The following is a 20,174-nucleotide window of genomic DNA, read 5'->3' on the forward strand; positions in this document are numbered from 1 at the left end:
ATTTGCATTGTACCCAGTTGCTCCATGCATACCATATATAGGGTTGGCTCAAAGCAGTCGACCATGCATACCATAGGGTTGCCTTTTTTGTCTGATAAACAGCACATGAGTTGACCAAAACCTAGAGTTGCCCTATTTTTGCACTAGAGTTGCCCTATTTTTGTACTCGTGTTGCTTTTGTTTTCCTAGAGTTGCACACGAAGTTAAACTGTACATTATACCAAGTTGCTCCATGGGTACCATGTATAGGGTTGGCTCAAGTTGACAAAGTTGCTCTTGTTTTTCACCAAATCAAAGAACGAACTAAAAACTACTCCCTCTGTCCCAAAATATAAGAACGTTTTTAACACTAGTGTAGTGTTAAAAACGTTCTTATATTATGGGACGGAGGGAGTAGTTGATGTTCAAACAGGCGGGCTGGGGTGGTTGAGTAGGGAGCAGTTGATCGAACAACAAGGAGGGAGAGAGGGCCGGAGGAGGTGATGCTTACCTTTTTGGGGGGAGGTGGGTTTTCCTTTGTTCTCCAGATCTGATTTGGAGGAAGAAAGGAGGAGGAAGGGGGGCCCTGCGTGGGCCTGTCTTTCAAGGAAAAGGGAGGAGGGGTTCGCGTGTTGTGCGTGAGGGCATTGGGGATAGGAGCGACGAGCTGCGGGGACAGGCAGGGGGGTGGGCGGGGTGGGGGGAGGGGGAGACCGACGATAGGAACGCGTGATCAGCTCGATCAGGTGGAGCGACGAGGCGTGGGTCGCGCATTTTCCTTTTTTGATATCCTCTTGTGCGTGGGGCGGTCATTTCTTTATATGGGAGAGCGCTCGCACGAGCGAACGGGCGCTTGGGCGCCAGCTAGTCGGGTCCCAGAAATTTTGTCGGGCTTTATGCGGCAGCATTTGAAGCGTGCAAACTGTAAACCGCACTTGGTTCCGATGAGTGGCACCGAATGCCAGGAACGCTTCAACACAGGAGTAGCAAAGCTGTGGTGCTGGCTGTGCCTGGTACATCCGAGGCAGCCTTGGACTGCAACCAAAAATTAAAAGGGGGCCTTTTCTGTTCGTCGGCTAGTGCCTAGTGGCTGCACCAAAGCAAAGACGTTTGAGGAGGCTTGAGGTGTTTGATGGTGTTCTTTTACCATCTTTTTGCGGTGGCAGTTTGAGCAGAGCAGATCAGGTCGGCCTCGGGGCGGGAGGCACAGGAGCGGTCCAGTCATGGAGATGGGAAAGAGCTGCGCTGTGCCAAAACATCCCGTGATTCACCGGTGGAATGATCACGCAAAGAGATCTCTCGGACAAACGTGTCGATCATGTATTCGCCACAATTCTGCCTTGCTGCAGGTTTTTCAGCCTACTCGATCTTTTTGTTTGACGGCTTGTTACACACCCCAAGGAAAAAAAGGTCTACCTCAGAAAAAAGATCGACACAACCTCTCTCCATGCTCCCGCAAAAAAAACATGGGTAAGACAGTTGAAAAAACTTTTGTCTTACAACATTATCAAACAAATCACCAGCTGTGGGTAGGACAGTTGAAAAACATGGCATTTTCCCCGCAAAAAAAAACATGGCATGGGAAAAATGAGTCTATATATGATTGTCTTTGATCTTGCCGAGATGGAAAAATACAAATCCCTACATTCTATAGGGTTTAGTGAGCAAATGTTCACATAACTCATGTTTCCGTCGCATACTTCTGCCTGTCACTTGTTCCGTATCAATCATTCAGAGTGTAGTAACAGCACATCGGAAGCAAGTCTTTCAGACCATAAATATTTCAGATTTCAGGATGCAGGTGTCAAACTGATACTATATCATCAGGTACCACTAGCAATCCACCCTCCTGGAGTCACTGGGTTAGCCGTTAGCAAAAGATTCTACTCCGTATGTACAGTTGAGCAATGTGCTGCATGCGTTGGGGAATATACTGTATCTAGATTGTCCATCACCAGCGCAGCAGACCGGTAGGCACACAACGACTGCGACAAAAAAGGGCCCATTTACATTTGTGGATCACAACTTCGAATCGGTTCATTTCAACAGCTTGACATGCTTGTCATGGTTTACAGAAGCAGCCAGACCAGGGTGCCAAGGCCAAGGCAGAGATTAGCGCCATGCACAGCGACACAGCTCAACAGACTGCAGCATGTAATACAGAACACTTGTAAGTGTACGGATGTTACAAGCGGCAGCAATATCAACTCTTAATCATCAATATCAACTTGTAAGTGTACGGATGTTACAAGCGGCAGAATTATCCTGTCTACTCTTAATCATCAATATCAACGGCAGCAATATTTTGAGATAATTTTCCTATCACAAAGTATAATATGTAATGGCGCGTGTATTAAAATATGTGAACTTGGAAATCAGAGCTAAAAAAATTTGAGTTGTGATGACCGTAACCAAATTTATAGATCTTCGCAATTTACTTTTGGGCATAACAGTGATTGTAAACCACCGCTACATGGTAAGAAACACTTGCCATTTACTCGTACAACCAATGATATGCAATGATGGATATGACGGGTGGCAAGCACATGAATGAAACTTGCTCCCGCTGCAGGTTGAGTTCATGCACGCAGTTTTTATTCTCAGAATTCAAAGACCATACCTTTACTGCATCCTCCTCAATGGTAGATACAATACATTCCCAGATGAGTCCCAACACAGTGAACCCTTGGTGTGACCCTGCAAAATTACCAAGAAAAGAGCAATGGTTTAAAATTCTCTTCTCATACGGGTCAAAAAAAAAATATCTTCTCATAACCTAGGACTTTCTCAATGACTGCTTAGAAAATTTAATCCTAATTACAACAGCCATCTGATAAGTTTATAAAATATTTAGGTACCAGCATTTTTTCATAACTAAAGACGAGCCTCACAAAATTGACTGTAAACAGTTAAACAAATAGGTAAGTACCAAGAGGACACTATATACTAGGAGCTCATATACTAGACCCGTCCCGTACAAACCTCAAATCTCCTCACACAAGCTTGCGGTTTCACATCATTCTCTGAAGCTGCTGCAAGATGTCCACCAGGACGTGGCTGAAATCTCAGATGTCTCGAACCTCCCTACACAGGCATTGGAAGTAAGTAAATTAAGAAACAGATGATCCTACGAGTAATCATCTCATTTGAAACTATCTTCTGATCCATCTACTACTTGTGCTGGTGACAACTCCCTATTTTTGTAATAAACCAACCATTAGTGGGGTGGGGTAAAGAACTGATTGCATCAATTAAACAAGCAGGGACGATATGATGTATATAATATCTTCAACCGACAGCCATTTAGCATGCACATTATTTTTATATACATATTTTACAGCACAGATATGTGTTCACAACAAAGCAGGGCAATTACAGATTGACAGAATGTTCAATAAGCAAAGTTCAGTAACCTTGAAATTTTGGACAATTCCTCCGTTGTTGATACTCCAGAATATTATCTCACTATACCCATCACAAGAACACATTACGTCAACCTTGATAGCGTAAAAATCCAATGACATAACATATGCTGAGTGCCTGGTGATCGTACAAATTGAATAACCTTGCTGAAAAAAAGAACATTACAGGGATAGAATCTTAACAACGATGCTACTGAAAACAGATAATACAGTCAAACACAGACATACTTTGTTGCATTCAGAACCGCGAGAAAACAAGGATAGACATCTCCAAGCATCCAAATATTTAGAAAATTAGAACTATCATGCATTATCACCTAAAGAATAAACAGGGCCCACTTTCTACACAGAGAATTCATGCCATGTGAAGAAATCTAAGAGCCGACGTTTTGTATGATGGGCCTTTCATGACAGATAGTCTTGCCATGGACATTGCTTACTGCATTCTTCCTAAGTTCACAGCCTAACTAACTACTATTCAATGCAGTTTCAGCACAAAAGGTAACTGACAAGGCACTACTACAGAGTTAAAAGTAAAAATTAGCAATACGATATATATTAATAAATTTTACTTGACAGAGTCATGCGATGCATGCATCATATCCAAAGTAATTTAACTGACAGACGGAAATATCACAGAGGAAAAACAAATGGTAAGGAAAACCTGGAATGTCGACAAATCAAACAGGTTTACATTATCGACGTCCCAAACCCTATTTTATTTTTGTCAAATGATAACGTAGCAAAATGTAGAATGCTTGGACTGAACCATACATCAGTAATCAGAAAAGAATGCTTATCCAATATTGATCGCTCTCTTAAAGTTTCAGCATGCCACAAATCCGCCTGCATTGAAATATATTTATGCACCTTTTCTTTTTAACTGATTTATACACTTCAGTATCAACACCAACTTTAGATGCAGGACTCCACAACTCATACAATATCCATTTGACTGGCGTACTCTCAAAAAAAAAACATCAGGCTGAGTAGTGTAATTAGTATGAACATGCATGTTTACCTTCTTAGCATGACCCCCAGTAGCAAGTAGCTTTCCATCTGATGAGAAGTAAAAGGATGCAAATTTGTTTGCGCTTGCTCGAACTGAAGAAATCTCTCGGAAGACAAATCCTAAGTAAACCACACAAAATTAAATACAGATCAAACTTATGATACAATTTTCCAGTAAATGGTGTAAATATAACACACTAAAAGGGCAACCTGGTGCATGTAGCTCCCGCTTGCGCAGGGTCCAGGGAAGGGTCCGACCACTTTGGGTCTACATAATTTAACTCGACACATGTTAGGTAATTCCCGTTTGTAAAGGGCTGAAGGTCCACACAACAATTGGTTTTCATGCAAACTTCAACCTAGTTGAGTTTATCCGATTGGGGCATGTTTAATAAACATTGACGCATTATGATACCATACACTGCACCAAAGTATCAAACCTTTAGTAGAAGCCATACAATGACTTCGAGGATCTCTCGAACCTTCAGCATCATCACGTGACAAGAACGAATCCACCTTATCTTCCAAACAGTCATTCTCCAGAAAATTATCCATGTCAACCTACAGAAGTCAAGGCATAATTAGATCAACCAATTTAACGGCGATATTCCCAGCTATCTCACGAACATCAATGTTGACTAATAATAGCTGTTCGTCCAAATACTTTTGAATTAGTAAACAACAACTTACAATGTAGTTTGTTGGCGATTCCCTAGTCCCTAGGGCATCAGCACCAGAAACAGCTAAGTGATACGATATACTGGCATTATGATGCATCGATGACATTGATATGTTGTCTCCTGGAGTATCTGTGGAAGGGGTTGAGGATGCCAAGCTGGGGAAGGGGCCAGTAGTATTCGTAGTATGAAAGCTATTAGCTGGACCAGATGATGATATTTTCTGTTTGTGCTTTCGTCCCTTTTGGTTCTTGGAGACCTGCAAAACCATATTGGAATTGGGGTTTACGAATTTATGAAAACTGGAAGATTTTTCAAAAAGACAGACAAAATGAGATAGTAGAAGCATGCACAAGTGGTTGAAATCAAGACAATTGTTATGCCATTTCCAAAATCTTGGGTCAACAGACTTACTATTCGTACAGTAGGATCACATATGCAGAGAGCACAGTGGTCTCTGTTCACAAGGGCAGAGTGCAAGTTCTTTATGCTATTTGGGTAAGAAGAACCATCAGCTGTATTGAAGAGAAAATAATCGCATACCAGATGGAACATTATCTGGTGCATCAGCTTGTAAGATTTCCATGTGGTAATTTCTTTGATCAATGATGATCGTTGAAAGCTCCCGCTGAACCATATTATGGTAAGCCTGCATTGTCAAATTCTGTTTAGACTTCCACAAAACGAAGAGTTTTCAAGTAAGTGATATAGCACAACCTTTATAACTTGATTAAGCTTGGCACTCAATACTTGGCTAAATTGAGATCCGCTCACTCCATCCCTGCATATTTATATCATGGAAAGAAAGATGACAAGAGAATTCATCATACTATTAGGTTACTCATTAACACAGAAACATGCAGCTGAAACACATGAAAGAACAAATACAACGTTCTTAGTGATGATATCAACGCATTAGAATGTTTTAACACATAAATGAGCAAATGGCAAGCTAATCTTGGAGTTTGGTATGTTGAGGAAATAATTAGTTTGACGAAGCTGAGTCACTCTATCTGTCCATGCCCACGAGTTAATGAAATCCAGAACTTACAAACCTATATGATTATGTCATCTTGAACGAGCATACATATACAAGAAAAAAACATGAAAGGGAATACTTAATCTTAAAGGCAAAAAGCAACCCCTCTAGAGCAAAGTCAATAGTCAATCCTGCAATGCAAACTGACAGCTTCATCATCTAACATAAACATAGGAGTCGTCGCAGAAATATAGACAATAGTATAGGAGAACTTCAATAAAATGCAAATGGCCCAGTAGCTCCAGATATAGTACATAATCTTGAGAAACCCTTTTTCTGTACCTAGCTAATTTAAAGGGGGCTGGCATTTTCTATGTGGTTTAGGACCGATGAAGCATTGCAGATGATACATCTCTACTTTACCCCCTATTGTTTCTTTTCCCCATTTAAGGAAGTGAATTAGGGCAAAAGGAAACTCCCAACATCTTCTTTTGCCGATAATCAGAAATATATCTTGGGGAAAACTAAACAGATCATGAAGGCATCGGTATAACTATCATAATGTATGAAAAGATTCCAAAGCATCCATGAAACAGATAATTTGCTAAACTAGCAGTAGACAACAATAGACCTGAAAATAAATATTTGTGACGGCTTTCTTTACGGACTAGTTTGGTTGAAATCTAGAAGAACCTTGTAATGCAAAGTAACTAAAAATGGTCAACAAGCTTAGAACACCAAGAGATATAAATAACTAACATGGAGTACGACTAAAGGAACATCAGGTGCAAAACAGAAATAATACAGAGAAGAAGATTAGTTTAGAACACCTTCTGTTTATGATAGCATCATCACTTCCATCACCCAGTTGCTTAAAAACAGAATTGATCCTCTCTACCTTCGGAAACTGAGTCGAGATAGATGCCATGTACCTTGGTATCATTGGCCAACATCTGGACCTAACATGCTGTACCAAAAGCAGATTTTATTAACAGTATCACATTGAAGGAAAATACAAATCTCATATTTCCCAAAATGAAAGAATTTCTATCACACACCCTAAGTAAATAAGATACCAAAAATAGAACCTTGGAACTCATGGAATTTGGTATTTGTTCCTTAGGAGTGGTGCACAGACTACTTGCGCTAGCTATTCAAATGTACTGCACAACTGCTTATAAGAGTACTCAAAGGACATCAAACACTATATCTTAACTTAATGCAAATAATGCAGAGAGAACAAAACACACCACGACACTTGATGGTATATCTGCTCAGCCTGGAGAGCCATGTGATAAATCCTTTCCCAATATCAAATATGTGTATCCCATTGACAACTGGAATCATCTTGCGATGCTCCAGTGCCAGTTTAGAGTTCAATCCACCAAGATAATAAACATAAGTAAGCATATTATAAAAGAAAGTAACATGTGTCTGAATAAGACAGTTGGATCAAATTATAAGTGGAACAATTAGATGGAGACATTTATATGTACCTTATCACTGATCTTGAGAAGAACATTGGTAAAATACAGACCATTCATCTTATTACTAGGAACAAAACCCATCTCATGAAGTTTCTTCTTCCTCCATGGCCCTTCAATGCAGATAACAAAGTTGGTTATGTCAAGAATCTATGATGCGCAGAAGACAATACTTGTGTAACATATTTTACCATAAATATCACAGTTCCTCCTCTGTGTTAAAACACAAAAGAGAAATACAGGGAGAGCACCTTTGAGTTCTTTTAACATCCTTTCAGCCTTTACAACAAGTGCACATCTGCCGGTTTGGACATCCTCATTCAGTACCTGGAAATGACAAATCAGAGCAATTGAAAACTCATGTTCATCAAACATAAAAAGGGAAAATTGCATACGAAAGATTAGGTTGGTACCGCTGGTGCAGTTGGAGCCCAACCATCAACACGAGTGACTTGTCTCTCTGTTTCAATGGCACAAGAAGAAGAGACTGGATCATCGTCGTATTTGTTACTTTTGCCAGCCTGTAAATTGCATTTTCAGTAACTGAGAAAATAACTCAAAAAGATAATAGTATCAACAGAACCCAGCAAAACCGCAGTAGAAAGTACTGCCATAGCCATTCAAGTGCATCTTGACTAATTGATTTCCATCAGATAAATTCACTCAACCATTTCATTGTTAAAAGACCAACCTGGGACAAACTTTGAGTGGGAGAAGTAGAGCTCTGGGCATTATCGCCATCAGGGGCATTGGAGAAGCTCGACATGTTGTTGACATCAGAGGCAGTACCAGATGAACCCAGGGTATCATCATTATCACCAGGGCCAGCGACCACAAGGTCTGAACTGCCAGAGGGAAGAGGTGGTGGCGGAGCACGGCACTCTAATGTGTAAAAACACCTGATAAGTTGATCGAAATATACTTTACCGACACCTTTCTTCCCAAAACGGTCTCCCTTGGAGTTCAAGAAAGCTACAAACTCTCTTCCGTCTTTGCTGCCGGTACCAACAAATAAAACCATGTGAAAACCAGCTGGCTGTCTTACTATATGGACTGGGCTGAATTCATAGATTTCTTCCGGGCCTAGATTCTCGAACTCATCACCAATCGGGAAACCACCAACAATTGGACGGCCATTGGCTATAATATTCTCGAAGTCACGAAATGTCAGATATGTATACCACCTGACATTTGAGATCTTAATCATCTTCCCACCAGACCATTCTCTTGACCTGGAGTATGCCCTCACTCCATCTCTCTGGAAGATGTTTAGTAACCGTACCGGCCTGTCTTGTATGCTGGAGAAGGCTTCCCTACCATATTCAGCACCTACATCGATCTCATACTGAACTTGATATGTGTCACAATCAAAATAGATGTCTGGCTGCCGGTCGGGCTCTTCGAGAGCTAAGTTTCTGAGGATGTCTTGCTCGGCAGCACTTAGAATGGCACAGAGAGAACATGTTCTTCGGTATTGAGAGCGAACTGAGGCCATAATGTCAACATTGCGGTTGCTGCCTACGAACAAGCATATATGCCATCCGAACTCGTAATTGGGCAAAAGAAGACCTGCCTGTTACAAATTGAAAAAAATGGGTGAGTTTGGTAGAAAATTTTCCAAACAGCAACAAGTAACCAAAATATTAAAAAGAGACACAGTACAAAGTACAGATAGGCCCTGAAAACCAAACAAAACACCGACCGTAGAAACCCCTAGGTAAGATAAAACGACAGTTGGTCGCCATAGCCCATTGACGAGCATCTACTCTAGTCTGTTCAATGACTTGTTGGATAGGATTGAAGACATTGTGAAAAACGCTTCTGTTTCTTTCCTGCCAAGTGGATCAGATCAGATATAATCATCATGGAATCCAAAGCCTCCCTTTTGTGCCTTGTAGTCTATTTCTGGCAGAGATCCACCAATCCCTCAAAGCCAGCTTTAAGGAAGGAACGGCCTAATAATGCTGCAAATTATGTTAACGACCAGGATAATTTTGCTATGTTAACCACCTAATGCTCCAAATTATGCTCAAACCAAACACCGTAAGACACGCCTAAACCCCTAAACCCTACAAAACCCCAATAAAACACCATCAAAGGGCACTAAATCCAGCATATGAAGAAAATGATTCTCACCCGAGATGAAGAACTAGCGACCCCTCGATTTCCCTTCGCTTCAACCGCTTCCGCTGCTTGCTCAGGGTTCGCGTCGGGCGAGGGTGAAGGGGAACCATCTCTGATCATCCCCCTTCGCCTCTTCCCCTCCCTCTCCTCCTCGATCATCTCCCGTCGCCTCTTCCCCTCCCTCTCCTCCTCGCCGTCGCCAGCCATTGGACGCGGGGCGCCTCTTCCGCTCGCTGACCTCGCCGGCGTGTGGTGTGGAGGCGAGGGGAATTCGCTCGGCTTCAAGCGAAATGGTGGCGAGCAGGCGAGGGGGGAAATTGTGGAACGACTAGGGGCCGCAGTGCAAAACAGCTGGAACTAGCCTTTTTACCGCTGCAGTTGCACAGGACTGTTTGACTGGTCACTGTGAGGTACCGGTGCCAGAAAATGTGGAAGCGTGTTTCGAACGCAACATGAACTTGTGCTTGTTTGTTTCGCGCAGGCTGTTTTGCCTCTATGTATGGTTTAAATCGGGGGAGACTTTTAGGTGAGATCTTAGGATCAATCCCAAATTTCACATTTGGAGAACACGAAATTTCTGAATCTTTTTGACAACATTTCTATGGGGTATGTCTACAACTCCAAGATCAGGGCGATAGGGCGATGTCTGGTGCGTCCCGGGCGGCACCCGCGGCGTCCGCCGCGATCCGACCAGCGGGGTGCATGGACAGCGGAGGTAGGCAGATCGGCGGCCGGTTCTGGATCCTCGCGGGGTCGGATGAGGACGACGACGCCGGCGAGGCGCCGGAGGATTACTCGCCCACGCCGTCAGATGTGATATGCGAGGCATTTCACCCAGGGTATTCGGAGGAGGAGGTGGCCACGATCGTTGACGGTGTCGTGCCGTTGGACGATTCGGCGCGACAAGGACTGCATTCTGAAGAGAGAGTGGAGGTGGTACGCCGGATCATCCATCGGAGGACGACGGCGGTGGCCGCGGGTCAGTCATGGAAAGGCCCCCTTTCGAAGGTATGTCTCAAACCCATTACATTAGCTGATTTTTTCGATTCGGATTCGTGGACTCGCGTAGTACGTAAGAAGAAGAAGGGGAAGGGCAGGATCAACGTGCCGGCGCCGGCGCCCGTGACCACCTCCGTGGCTGAGATCCGGACGGCGAGAGCAGCGCGTTTGAACGTGATCCTGGGCCAGCTTGGGCCGGAGTTGGAGCAGGCTGGTTCTGGACGGGTGGCCCAACATGGGGATGCGCAGGTTGGGCCGACTGCAGCCGCAATTGCTGGGTATGAGGCCCAGGCAATTAGCGATGCGGGTACTATTGATCCCGTCGAGTGCGTAGCGACGAGTCTACGTGATTCTTCGCTGCCGCCGACTAGGGTTCTTCGTTTTGCCACGCCTGGGTTTCCTTCGTGTGGGATTGGTCGGGCGTTCCTCCTCTTGGCATGGCGGGGGGTCGTGGTGTCGGCCTTCCTGGCCCGAGGCCCTCGGGGGCTGCCGCGGCTGCGCAAGCCGGGCGAGGTGCAGCCCCGCCTGCGGGTCAGCGACCTCTGGTGCCGGCTGGATCGATCGGCCGGGGCGCTGGGGTCGCGCCAGGCCAGCGCCCGACAGGGTTTGGGATAGGGCCGCATTCGGCGCCGGGAGGGTCTACTTCGACGGGACCGCGACCGGCGGCGCCCCTTGGGACAGCTATGGCGGGTCGGGGAGCTGCACCGGTTGGGCAGCGGCCACCTGCGCCCGGCGCTGCTGTCGGCATGCAGCGCAAGCAGCCTCCGGCGCAAGGGCAACAGCCAAGGGCACCGCCCCCTCATGTGGCTGCTAGGCCACCTCAGATACGTTCCGGGCCGGTGTAGACCACGACGGCGCAGCAAGGGGGAGGTGTTGGCGCGGGACTCAACCGTGCTCATACTGCGGTGCCCCGGGGTTAGTGGGGCGATGATGGCATCGACGCGTATGGCGAGGGTCAGCATCGCGGCTCTTCCTCGGCTGGCGGTGGGCGGGGCTATGCCTGGCAGAGTGATGGAATGGCTGAAAGACCGTTTCTTGGACCTCCAGGTGGCTTCGTCGAGGGCGCTTCTGGCCCGGATCGCCGGCCGAGAGGTGGTTTCCAAGGACATCGCGGTGGTCGCGGTGGGAGGAACCGGTTCCGACAACCTCCTCCATCGACGGTCATGGCAGAGCCCACGGCCTCTTCTGAGATGACTGCGACTAGAGAGACGACTGTTCTGTCCGGTCAGGCTATGGAGGTGGTGACGGCGCTGGCCGCTGCTGAGATTCCGGTGTCTGAGCCAGTAGTGGCGACTGCTTCTCATGCTGCTGACCAGTCTGACGGTGAGAGAGCTTCTAAGTGGGCTCGGAAAAAAGAAAAGATGATGTGTTATCGGTGTGGTGAGCGAGGCCATTTTATTGCTGAGTGTGTTACTGAGCTTTGTGACACCTGCCTCAGACCTGCGCACGGCACGGGAGAGTGCCCGATACTGAGAGATCAGATGCCGAGTATCACGATTTATGGTGTCTGTTGTGCCGAGCTGATGTTCTTTGAGTCTCCCTGTGCGGAGGAGGTCCCTGAGGAGGCTCAGAGCTTGACTACGGGTGTGGTCAAAGCCACGAAAGGTGAAGTTTCTGAGGCTCAGATAATTAAGCGACTCAGGGAGTTGGCTCCGGGGGACTTTCAGTGGGAGCTTATTCGCCTTGAGGACAACAACTATAAGGTTGAGTTTCCGACTACAGAGGACTTGGAGCGTCTTCTCAGTTTTGGGCTATGAAGAGTTCCCAGAACTGAGTGCATTCTTGAGTTTCTTGAGTGGAAGAAGGTGGAGCCGCAGGGAATGCCACTCACTCAGGTTTGGTTGAGGTTCTCGGGAGTCCCATCTAAGTTGATTCGGGATGTTCGGGTTGCTGCAAGTTTGGGGATTCTGGTTGGCAGACCTCAGAGAGTTGATATGCCCTTTACTCGGGGCAACGGGGTGGCTAGGGTGTTGGTGAGTGTGTTGGATATAGAGTTCGTTCCTGATGTCGTCAAGTGGACGCATAAGGGCCTCGTGTATAACATTGATACTGAGTTTGAGGATTCTGAGTTCTTCGCTGAGGCTTTGGCTGGGATGGATGTGGATAGGCATGATAAGAACGATGGCTCAGGTAACTCGGAGGCTCGACAGGGGGATGATGGGCATGAGTTGCCCAATGGCCCGGTGCTGAACCTCAGACATCCGGAAATGGAGAGGCTCCTTCTACGACTGTACCTATGAGTACCTTGAGATTCAGTTCTTTTCCGGCTGCTTCCGCGCCACTGTAACATCCCAAATTTTCAATTTGGAATGTTATGCATTAGATCATCATTGCATATCATATTTTTTTGCATTTTGGTTGATCCTAGAAATTCTAAGCAACTCAAGGACCCACGGAGAGAGTTGGGGATTTCGTTGTTTTCATATTTGAGTTTTTCTCGAATTATGAAAAGAGGATCGTTTGATTTATTTTTATTTCTCTGAAATATTTCTATTATTAAAAATAAAAGAGAGGGGATAAAATGACTTCCTCAAAATAAAGAAATATCATAGATTTAATATTAAAATCAAATAATATTTTATTCGGAGTTTTATCGCTATTTTATTTTGAATTAGGAAAAATATGCGTTTTCAAAATTATTTTAGGCCCGAATAAATGTTCATCTTGTCCGGCTTATTTTTAGAGGACGGGGAAAATTTATTTCGGAATTTTTGGAGTCCGTTTAGTATTTCTTTTCTTTCTTTTTCTGCATGTCCTAATTGTTTAAAAAAACGCGAACTGACCTAACCGGGCCGTGTCCGTCTAGGACTCTTGGCCCGGCCGGCCTTATAAGTCGGGGGAGCCGCCCCTCAGCCCAACCCAAAACCCTACCCGCCGCACGCTGCCGCCGCCCGAGCCGCGCGCCGCAGCCGCCGCACGCCGTCGCCGCTGCCGGTAACCGCCGCCGCTGCCGGTAACCGCCACCGCTGCCGGTAACCGCCGCCGCCGCCGTCGGTTTTCTACGGAAAAACCGATCGGTTTTTCTTTAGAACCCGTGGTTTTATTTTTTTTAGTAAATTGGATTATTTTTTCCGGTTTAGTTAATTAGCGGACGTTCGTCCGTACGTTTGTTTTTACGAACGGTTTTCACCGTTTAGCCACAGATAGCGAACGTTCGTTCGTTAGCCTGTTCGTCAGTTTTTCTTTTTCTCTGATTTTCTGTGATTATTTTTTATCGCGATTTCTGATCCGATTTTCGTTTTAGTATAGCTTTTTGCTCGTTTTTCGGAATCAGGCGATTCAAGCGCCTAGAGTTTCGTCTCGAAACCCTCTTTCCGTTTAACCAACTTAAAAAAGTTTTTGATACTGTAAAATTTGACTTTAGTCCAGAATAGTAAATGAAGCTTGTTTCTTTCGCCGTTTGAGTTTTGTTGCTTCGTTTGATTTGCTTCTTTTTGCAAACCGGAGTTCTTAAGTTGAACTTTCTGGTTAGATCTCTTATTTGATTTTTACTCGTGCCCTTGCTTGATTGCTTATTGTATGCTTGTTTGTTTGCGATAGAGTACCCGGAGTGTGAAGCGTGCTACTACGAGTCTCTAGGTTTCGCGGATCATCAGCAAGGCAAGTAACACTTTGATCATACCTCTTACTACCCAGTTTAATTGCATTAGATCAACCCTCAAACAATTGCATGGTTAGGATCTGAATTAAATTGTGGGTTGGAAGTAGTTGAGGTAGTACCTATTCACCTGTTATTACCAAACCTTGGGAGTTACTTCTACGTTATGCTTATATTGCCATGCTATGCTCGTAGACGTGGATTGGGTTTGAGTGTATTTCATGACAGATGTGAGATTGTTAATTAATGATTCAACTTAAGGTGGCAACTTTAATACACATCTGGGTGGATTGAGGCACCTGGGTTTTCCAGTGATTGCCTGTATTTTTGGAAATCCCGGGGTACCGTGTGATTCTCCTATGGACTGCCACCCAGGCTCAAAGGGATCATAAGATTATTCATACTGGAAACTTCCGTGTGCAGCCACAAGCTATTATGGGCTCTAGCATAGTTGATTAAGTTGTGTGAACTCTTACAGTGGTAGACTAGCAGATGTAGGGGAATGTAGGTGTACCGGTCTACCCATCGTAAGGTGCTAACACTTTTGAAAGACCGTGTCTCGGTCATTCGTTTCTCAAACACCATGTAGTGCGAGAAATCCAACGGAGGAGATCGAGTCTTGTGGGGAAAAGTGCACAAACCTCTGCAGAGTGTACAAACTAATCATGATTAGCCGTGTCCCCGGTTATGGACATCTTGAATATCTAGTCTTTGGATTATCATGTGGATCTCATCACTCTTAATTTAATTGGATGGGTTATTGTTAATTACTTTTAATTGGGATTGAGAGGGGGTTTACCTTCTCAATGTTTATCAACCACCATGATAGTTAAATAAAACATATTCCTTTGCAGTAGGGAAAAATTGGCTTTTCGCAAAACATATTAACCCTACAGCCTCCACCAGCCATATATGCATGTAGTGATAGCATTATTCTGTTCATTACTCTTTTGTGTTACATTGCCAGCATATTCCATGTGCTGACCCATTTTTGGGCTGCAACGTATCATGTTGCAGACTTTTCATACGACGAGTAAGGAGCCTTAGGTCGTGGTCTTTCACTCAGTGATGTTGTTGGAGTTGATGGACTCACTTTATCTTCCAAGCCTTCCACTGTTATCGTATTAGATGGCCTTAAGCCATATTTATTGTAATAAGTTCTCTTTTGAGACATTCAATGTAATAAGTGTGTGATTGCTACTCTGTTATAAATCCTTCGAGTACTGTGTGTGTCAGCATTACCGATCCAGGGATGACACTTATGCACAGAGATCAGACGGTTTGAGGTCTGGTCGCTACAAAGATGGTATCAGAGCACACGCTGACTGTAGGACACGACCACTAAGCTAAAGCCCTAGACCACTACTCTCTTCTCATTTCTAACTCCTCTCCATTTATACCCTTTAGGATGGCGGATCCAAGGATCAAATTCATGCAACCGGATGAAGACACCCCTTTTGGATGCCACTTGAAGGAAGTTACTAGGTACCTGAACATTGGAATACCAAGCTTCACCGGGACCTACAATGCCACCTTACCAGAAGAGGAGCGCTGGATGATTCAAGTTCAAGTTCCAGGAAGGACATTCACGCCAGTCACTGAACCCATAGAGTTTTCTTTTGATGCACCCACCCGGAGTCTAGGAAAGAGTATGGCAGCTCACATCACCATGGACGCATTGGTGAAATCTACCACAATGATCTCAAGGACACTATCTACCAGATTTGTGGGCGCCAAGATGAGCAATGGGAGTTGATCAGCACTAGGAAGGATAGATCGATTGCCTCTTTCATCCAGGACTTAAACCAGCATATTCGTCGCCAGGAGAACCAGATGTGCGCAGGCATGATGGATTTGAAGAAAGCAATGACAAGAATCTCAGAACTGGAGGAAGAACTCAAGGCTACACACGAGGATTATATGGAGGAAATCGTCACACTAGTGGAGAAAAATGACGACCTGACCAGGAAGCTAGGAGTTTTCATTGGAGACCCTGCGCCAGGAGGAGAAGATGACAGTTCCACTTGCCCGGAGAACTACATCATCATCGACGACACCGACTCGGACCCTGACGATAGCGATGATGATTTTGTTGATGAAGCTGGAGCAGATATCATGGAGTCTTCGACCGAGCAATTTTTTTAGTAGACCACCAGATCAGTAGTAGTATTCCACCATGTATATAGCATAGTCCAAGCACTTTTGTGACGATAGTTCTAGACCGATTGTATGCTTTGTTTGATTGATTGAGTGATATGTTTGTGTTTGTCTCATGTGCATATGGGTAGTATTTTCCCTCTAGAACTCATTCTATTCTGTCTTCTCATCTTTTCTAAAGACCCAGCAAATGTCTCCGAGACGCGACAATGGATTTGCTTTTTCACCGGAGATCACTCAGTTGATCCAGCAGCAGAATGCATTGATGCAGATACTAGTCCAGAATCAGAACCAAGGGAACAACAACAACAACCCACCACCACCACTAGTTGACCACTTAGCCCGTTTTCTTAGGCTGAATCCGCCAGTGTTCTCCAGTAGCACCGAGCCGATTGTTGCAGATGATTGGCTCCGCAAGATTGAGAGGGAGTTGACTACTGCAGGATGCACAGATGCGGAGAGAGTGCGTTTTGCCGCACATCAGCTTGATGGACCCACATCATCTTGGTGGGAGAATTTTATAGTCACTTACACTATAGACACTGTGACATGGGACCAGTTTCAGCAGGCTTTTTGCACTGCCCATGTTTCAGCAGGAGCTATGGCCATGAAGAAGCGTGAGTTTCGCAACTTACGCCAAGGAGGGCGCACTGTTGGCCAATATGTGGATGAGTTTAGTAAGTTAGCACGTTATGCCCTAGATGATGTTGCTACAGATGCTGCTAAGAAGGAGAAATTTTTGGAGGGACTGAATGATGAGCTGAGCATGCAGTTGATGGTGGCAAATTTCAATAACTACCAGGAGTTGGTAGATAGAGCTCTCATCCTTGAAGGGAAGCAGCAGCAGATTGACAACCGCAAGAGGAAGTATGGACAGGGGAAGTATAATTCTGGAGCCCAGCAGAGACCCCGTTATACCCCGAACTCGGGAGGACTTGTTCATAACCATGGAGGCCACACTCATAATGGAGGAAGTTCGCACAACCATAGTGGCCCCAAGAATGGAAATGGTAATGGAGGAAGCAGCGGACAGAACCGTTCCAACCCGGCAACACCCGCCAAGAAGGATCTAAGCCACGTGACTTGCTACAAGTGCCAGAAGACCGGACATTACGCTAATGAATGTCCTGAAGCTAAGAATGGAAATGGCAATGGAAGCTCTGGGAAGAAGCCCAACCCTTTCAACAGGGGATAGGTGAACCACATTAACGTGGAGGAGGTTGAATCACAACCAGATGCAGTAATATGTAAGTTTTTGGTTAAGTCATTTACTGCAGTTGTACTTTTCGATACTGGTGCATCACATTCATACATATCAAGGGGATTCGTGGATAAGTCTAAACTACCAACCCAAGCCCTTAGGTCACCCATGTTAGTAACCTCGCCAGGAGCAGAGTATATGGCTAGCCTATGGTGTGATCGGTTACCATTAAGGATTGGTAACTACTTGTTCCCCTCGGACCTAATAGTATTGGAGTCACAAGGATTGGATGTGATATTAGGCATGGATTGGCTATCAAAGTATGAAGGGAACATTGATTGCGCCAGTAAGTCGATTTTGCTCACCACCCCAGAGGGAAGAAGGATCAAGTATGTATCCCGGCATGTGCCGAATAGGACTCAAGTAAATTCCTTAGCAGGAGTTGTACAGGAGGAAGTACCGGTGGTAAAGGATTTTCCGGATGTATTTCCAGAAGAGTTGCCCGGCATGCCACCTGATAGAGACATCGAGCTTTTGATTGAGCTTTTGCCAGGCACAGGGCCAATATCTAAGAGACCGTACAGGATGCCTGCAAAGGATTTGGAAGAGATTAAGAAGCAGATTAAGGAGTTATTGGATAAGGGATATATTCGCCCAAGTTCGTCACCTTGGGGATCACCAGTACTTCTAGTGGAAAAGAAGGATGTATCGTTAAGGATGGTTGTTGACTATCGAGGATTGAATGAGGTGACGATCAAGAATAAGTATACACTACCGATGATCAATGATTTGATTGATCAATTGCAAGGAGCTAAGGTGTTTTCCAAGATCGATTTGCGATCAGGGTATCACCAGTTGAAGATTAGAGAGCAGGACATACCTAAGATAGCTTTTACCACAAGATATGGGTTGTATGAGTATACTGTTGTGTCATTTGGTCTGACTAACGCACCTGTCTATTTTATGAACATGATGAACAAAGTGTTTATGGAGTTTTTGGATAAGTTCGTCATAGTGTTCATTGCTGATATTCTGGTTTACTCGGAGAATGAGGAAGAACATAAAGAACATTTGCGTTTGGTACTTGGGAAGCTCAGAGAACACCAGTTATACGCGAAATTCAGCAAGTGTGAGTTTTGGCTGAAGGAAGTTGGATTTCTTGGACATGTTATATCCGGAGAAGGAATAGCAGTAGACCCCACCAAAGTTGTCATTGTGACAAATTGGGAATCACCCACGACTGTTGGAGAGATCCGGAGTTTTCTCGGACTCGCAGGATACTACCGGAGGTTCATTGAGAATTTCTCAAGGATTGCAAAACCCATGACGGAGTTGTTGAAGAAGGACACCAAATTCAATTGGACCGAGGAATGTGAGGCCAGTTTTCAGGAGTTGAAGAGACGCTTGGTTACATTGCCAGTGTTGATACTTCTAGATCAATGCAAGGATTATGAAGTATATTGCGACGCTTCTCGTTGAGGACTTGGAGCTGTGCTTATGCAGGAGGGAAGAGTTGTTTCATATGACTCATGACAGCTTAAACCCCATGAGTTAAATTATGCTACACATGATTTGGAGTTAGCAGCCGTAGTGCATGCGTTGAAGACATGGAGACATTTTCTCATCGGAAACCATTGTGAGGTGTACACGGATCACAAAAGTTTGAAGTATATCTTCACGCAGAAGGAGTTGAATCTCAGACAGAGGAGATGGTTGGAGCTCATCAAGGATTATGATATGAGATTGCATTATCATCCCGGAAAGGCTAACGTAGTAGCCGATGCGTTGAGCCGCAAAAGTCATGTAAATACTCTCATGATCGGAGATTTGCCCAAGGAGTTAGCAGAAGACCTTCGCGAGCTATGTTTGGAGATAGTTCTGAGAGGCTATGTAGCAGCATTGGAAATTCAGTCTACCTTGATGGATAAGATCAGAGAAGCTCAGAAGACGGACAAGGAGATTGCTGATATAAAGGAAAGGATGAGTAAAGGAAAGGCCAAGGGACTTCGTGAGGATGAGCATGATACTTTATGGTTTGAAGATCGCGTATATGTGCCCAATGATCAGGAGATCAGGAAGTTGATTCTGCAAGAGGCCCATGATTCGCCATATTCGATTCACCCAGGAAATACGAAGATGTATCTGGATTTGAAGGACAGTTTCTGGTGGACCGGTATGAAGAAGGATATTGCGGAGTATGTAGCAGTTTGTGATGTATGTCAGAGAGTGAAGGCAGAACATCAGAAGCCAGTAGGATTGCTACAGCCATTGCCGATACCCGAATGGAAGTGGGATAAACTAGGCATGGATTTTATCACGGGATTGCCCAGAACTCGTTCAGGCTATGACTCGATATGGCTTGTAGTCGATCGACTGACGAAAGTAGCTCATTTCATCCCAGTGAAGACCACTTACACCAGTGCTAAGTTGGCAAAGATATATATGACCAGGATCGTATGTCTACATGGAGTTCCGAGGACCATAGTATCAGGTAGAGGAACCCAGTTTACCTCAAAGTTTTGGAATCAGTTGCATGAAACTTT

The 20,174-nt window shown here is 44.8% G+C and overlaps 2 protein-coding genes across 2 annotated transcripts; both read right to left on the reverse strand.

Annotated features, from left to right (window-relative positions):
- Positions 1-1,513: 1,513 nt before the first annotated feature.
- On the reverse strand, positions 1,514-4,954 carry LOC119267125 (transcriptional corepressor LEUNIG-like). Its single transcript, XM_037548451.1, has 7 exons — positions 4,853-4,954; positions 4,623-4,771; positions 4,423-4,532; positions 3,393-3,519; positions 2,962-3,063; positions 2,600-2,676; positions 1,514-2,124 (listed from the first exon to the last, which is right to left on the reverse strand). Exons 2-6 carry the CDS (start codon positions 4,701-4,703, stop codon positions 2,602-2,604), a joined length of 495 nt encoding a protein of 164 aa, XP_037404348.1. The 5' UTR covers positions 4,704-4,771; positions 4,853-4,954; the 3' UTR covers positions 1,514-2,124; positions 2,600-2,601.
- A 223-nt stretch (positions 4,955-5,177) lies between these two features.
- Positions 5,178-9,927, reverse strand: LOC119267124. The gene is made up of 9 exons (XM_037548450.1): positions 9,689-9,927; positions 8,244-9,125; positions 7,966-8,073; positions 7,804-7,879; positions 7,565-7,665; positions 6,899-7,035; positions 5,807-5,870; positions 5,633-5,738; positions 5,178-5,348 (listed from the first exon to the last, which is right to left on the reverse strand). The coding sequence occupies exons 1-9, from the start codon at positions 9,881-9,883 to the stop codon at positions 5,287-5,289; spliced, it is 1,731 nt and encodes a 576-aa protein (XP_037404347.1). The 5' UTR covers positions 9,884-9,927; the 3' UTR covers positions 5,178-5,286.
- Positions 9,928-20,174: the final 10,247 nt, after the last annotated feature.

Source organism: Triticum dicoccoides, chromosome 3A (genome assembly GCF_002162155.2).
Source record: "Triticum dicoccoides isolate Atlit2015 ecotype Zavitan chromosome 3A, WEW_v2.0, whole genome shotgun sequence".
NCBI classification, from domain to species: domain Eukaryota; kingdom Viridiplantae; phylum Streptophyta; class Magnoliopsida; order Poales; family Poaceae; genus Triticum; species Triticum dicoccoides.